General features: G+C 46.9%; 1 protein-coding gene across 1 annotated transcript in view; it reads right to left on the reverse strand.

Annotated features, from left to right (window-relative positions):
• Positions 1–1978, reverse strand: part of LOC105534690 (chymotrypsin-like elastase family member 2A) — a 45589-nt gene extending 43611 nt beyond the window's left edge. Inside the window, exons 1-2 of the mRNA XM_011973483.1 lie at positions 1932–1978; positions 1552–1640 (exon numbers count right to left, since the gene is read on the reverse strand). Coding sequence (XP_011828873.1) covers positions 1552–1640; positions 1932–1971 — 129 coding nt within the window. The 5' untranslated portion in view covers positions 1972–1978. The remainder of the gene's footprint in view (positions 1–1551; positions 1641–1931) is intronic.
• Positions 1979–3061: the final 1083 nt, after the last annotated feature.

Genomic DNA, 3061 nt, shown 5'->3' on the forward strand with positions numbered 1-3061 from the left:
TCCACCTGCTTCGGCCTGCCAAAGTGCTGGGATTACAGGCATGAGCCACCGTGCCTGGCCTATCATTGACAGTCTCTTAATCAAGGACCAGATGAATGACGCTGGCCTCTGTAGACACAGTGACTGCTGCATGGGTCACTCTGAATGCTCAAGGCTAGTGGGCTGCTAATTCCTCCTCCTGCTTAAGTTGGAAACTCATCCTGATTCAGCTGGGTTTGCTCCTAAAGTAGTTTATATCAATTATGCTTGCAATAGTGAAATTTGATTAAACATGTAACGAATGAAAGAGGAGTTCAGAAGGAGAGTCGTTATTTATATGGAAATGAAGTTAAATGCTTGGAAGAGACTGAATCACCATGATTCTTAAAAAATTGCTCCTGAATTAGTGTCTGTGAGAAAATGGAAAGATTGGGGGGAAAAGTCGTAAAAGTCGGGATGGGCTCATAACTCAGATTGCTTTGTGAACGTCTCAAAGTTGCTACTCTGCTTTAAAGAAATGGACTTGTAGATGAGATATTATGTGGCGTGGTTTATATGAAAAAGACAGTTAAGAACTCAAGAAATTGTTTACATAGTGTAAGATAAAATGTTTACAACATATATGTATGATTTAAAATAATTTCTTTATAACCAACTTTTCAATTACTCAGTCCCAGTTACATCAGATAAAAGAGATTTTACTATATTTGTTTGTGTCAATGTAACCTTTACACAATTCTCTTAAAATTCCCACCATTAACACGTCTTAGTAATTGGTGCCTGTGCCCTACTTGGCAGTTTAGTCTTGATATCACTATGATTATATGAACTTAAGAAAACAGTTTTTTCATTGGTAGCATTGATTTGCCTGTAGTTAAAGATGAATCTGCACAAATAGCACCGATTGGTTCCTTAAAGCAAGGAATATTTGCATAGGTAGTCTTGAATGGTTCCTAGACTAATGGTACATTTGTAAACAAGCCTCTGATTGGTTAATAGAGTAATACTATATTGCTGCTTATTGGCAGTGGGGAGGGGACAGCTCCTTACTGCAGCTGGAGGAGGCACCTCTCCCTCCTCTCCCAAGGTTGGCCAAGGCCACAGAAATGTACCTTTTTAAAACTTTTTTTATTTTTTGAGACAGAGTCTTGCCTTGTTGCCCAGGCTGCAGTACAGTGGTGCAATTTCAGCTCACTGCCACCTCTGCCTCCTGGGTTCAAGCGATTCTCCTGCCTCAGCCTCCCGAGTTGCTGGGATTACAAGTGTGTGCCGCCATGCCTGGCTAACTGTGTATTACTAGTAGAGGCCGGTTTCACCATGTTGGCCAGGCTGGTCTCAAACTCCTGACCACAGGTGATCTGCCCACCATGGCCTCCCGGAGTGCTGGGATAACAGGCATGAGCCACTGCACCCAGCTGGAAATGTATCTTATTGGTGAAGTTGCCTGTGCTGCTCTTTGAGTCCCATCAGTCCTCACTTTGCCAGCACAGTAGACCCCATGGTGGAAGGGCAAAGGGGAGATGTAAAGGGACTGGGGTAGGGACGGGGGGAAGTACAGTGTGGTCGACTCACCTGCCAAGGCCAGCTGTTGGGCGTCGCTTCTTCACCTCCAACCACCCTAGTCACAGAAGGCGGGTAAGTGGGGACCCCACAACTGAGGGCTATGAAAAGAGAAAGGGTCTTGAGTCCAGGAAGCAGCGACCCACACAATGTAAACTACACTTGCTGCATTCTGAACCCCCAAATAGAAAACCCTTGTTCTAGAAGGATCCCAAGAGGTCATAGAATCCTGCTCTTTGCTCCAGTTCTTTGAAACTCCATTCCAGTTTTCTTATGATTATAGGTCTGAATGCAGTGGGGGTTGGGTGGGGGCGAGAGGGGAGGACAGGAAGATCCCATTCCCAGTCACACCAGGGGATGGGAAACCAGTGGCTCTGGGTGACAGGGTTTACCTCCAGCCACCAAAGCAGACAGCAGCAGGGTCCTAATCATGGTGTGTCTGTGGGAGTTCTGTCAGCGTGGCCCTGGATGAGGCCCTGGTTTTATGAGGAACTTATCAGTGAGAGATACACTAGGAGCACGCAAGATGGGGATTTTCTCAAAGCCCAGTGGAAAAAAGCTTGCGTCCAAATATTTTTTTTCCCATTTGCTCCCAGCTGTCACCCTAGAAATACTTTGGAAAAGACGCCAAAGGTAGATACTGGAATATGGGTTCGATCTGTTTTGAAGAGATTATGTTGTGTGTTAGGGAAGGAAGAAAAATACTAATTGTTGGTCCTTGGAGTTGTGTTTTCTATTTTTTTTTCCTCTCTGGGTAAGATTGAGGAGAGGAGTTGTGTGTTCTTTCTTTCTTTTTTTTTTTTTTTCTTTCTGAGTTGGAGTCATGCTCTGTCACCCAGGCTGGAGTGCAGTGGCGTGATCTCAGCTCACTGCAACCTCTGTCTCCTGGGTTACAAGTGATTCCCCTGCCTCAGTCTCCCTAGCAGCTGGGATTGCAGGTGTGAGCCACCATTCCTGGCTAATTTTTGTATTTTTAGTAGAGACAGGGGTCTCATCATGTGGGCCAGGCTGGTCTCCCACTCCGGGCCTCAAGTGATCTGCTCGCCTCAGTCTCCTAAAGTGCTGGGATTCCAGGCTGAGCCACCGCGCCAGGAGTTGTGTTTTCAATGTAAAGAGAAAGGCGGCATGCTGAACCCACAGCGTTCTAAGGCGGTATTTCTCAGTGGGGCTGGTTCAGCCACCAGGAGATGTTTGACAACATCTGGGGACATTGTTGGTGTCATGGCTGGGGTTGATGTGATTGGCATCCAGCGGTCAGATAGCAGAGATGCCGCTAAACATCCGACACTGCCCTGGGCAACAGGATGTGCCCTGACCCGGATGTCAATGGTGCTGAGGCTGAGAAAGCCTGTTCTAGGCCACGCCAGGGCTTGCAGTGTGACCTTGGCCGGGTCATGTCATGTAAGTCTCTAGACCCATCTGTGAAACAGGGAGAGAAACCTGTGCCCAGCGTGTTTCACAACATTACGGTAAGGATTTGTGTAATGTGGGGAAGGTGCACACGTAGCAGAAGGCGAGGCCG

This window comes from Mandrillus leucophaeus, unplaced genomic scaffold (genome assembly GCF_000951045.1).
Source record: "Mandrillus leucophaeus isolate KB7577 unplaced genomic scaffold, Mleu.le_1.0 Scaffold1383, whole genome shotgun sequence".
Lineage (NCBI taxonomy): Eukaryota > Metazoa > Chordata > Mammalia > Primates > Cercopithecidae > Mandrillus > Mandrillus leucophaeus.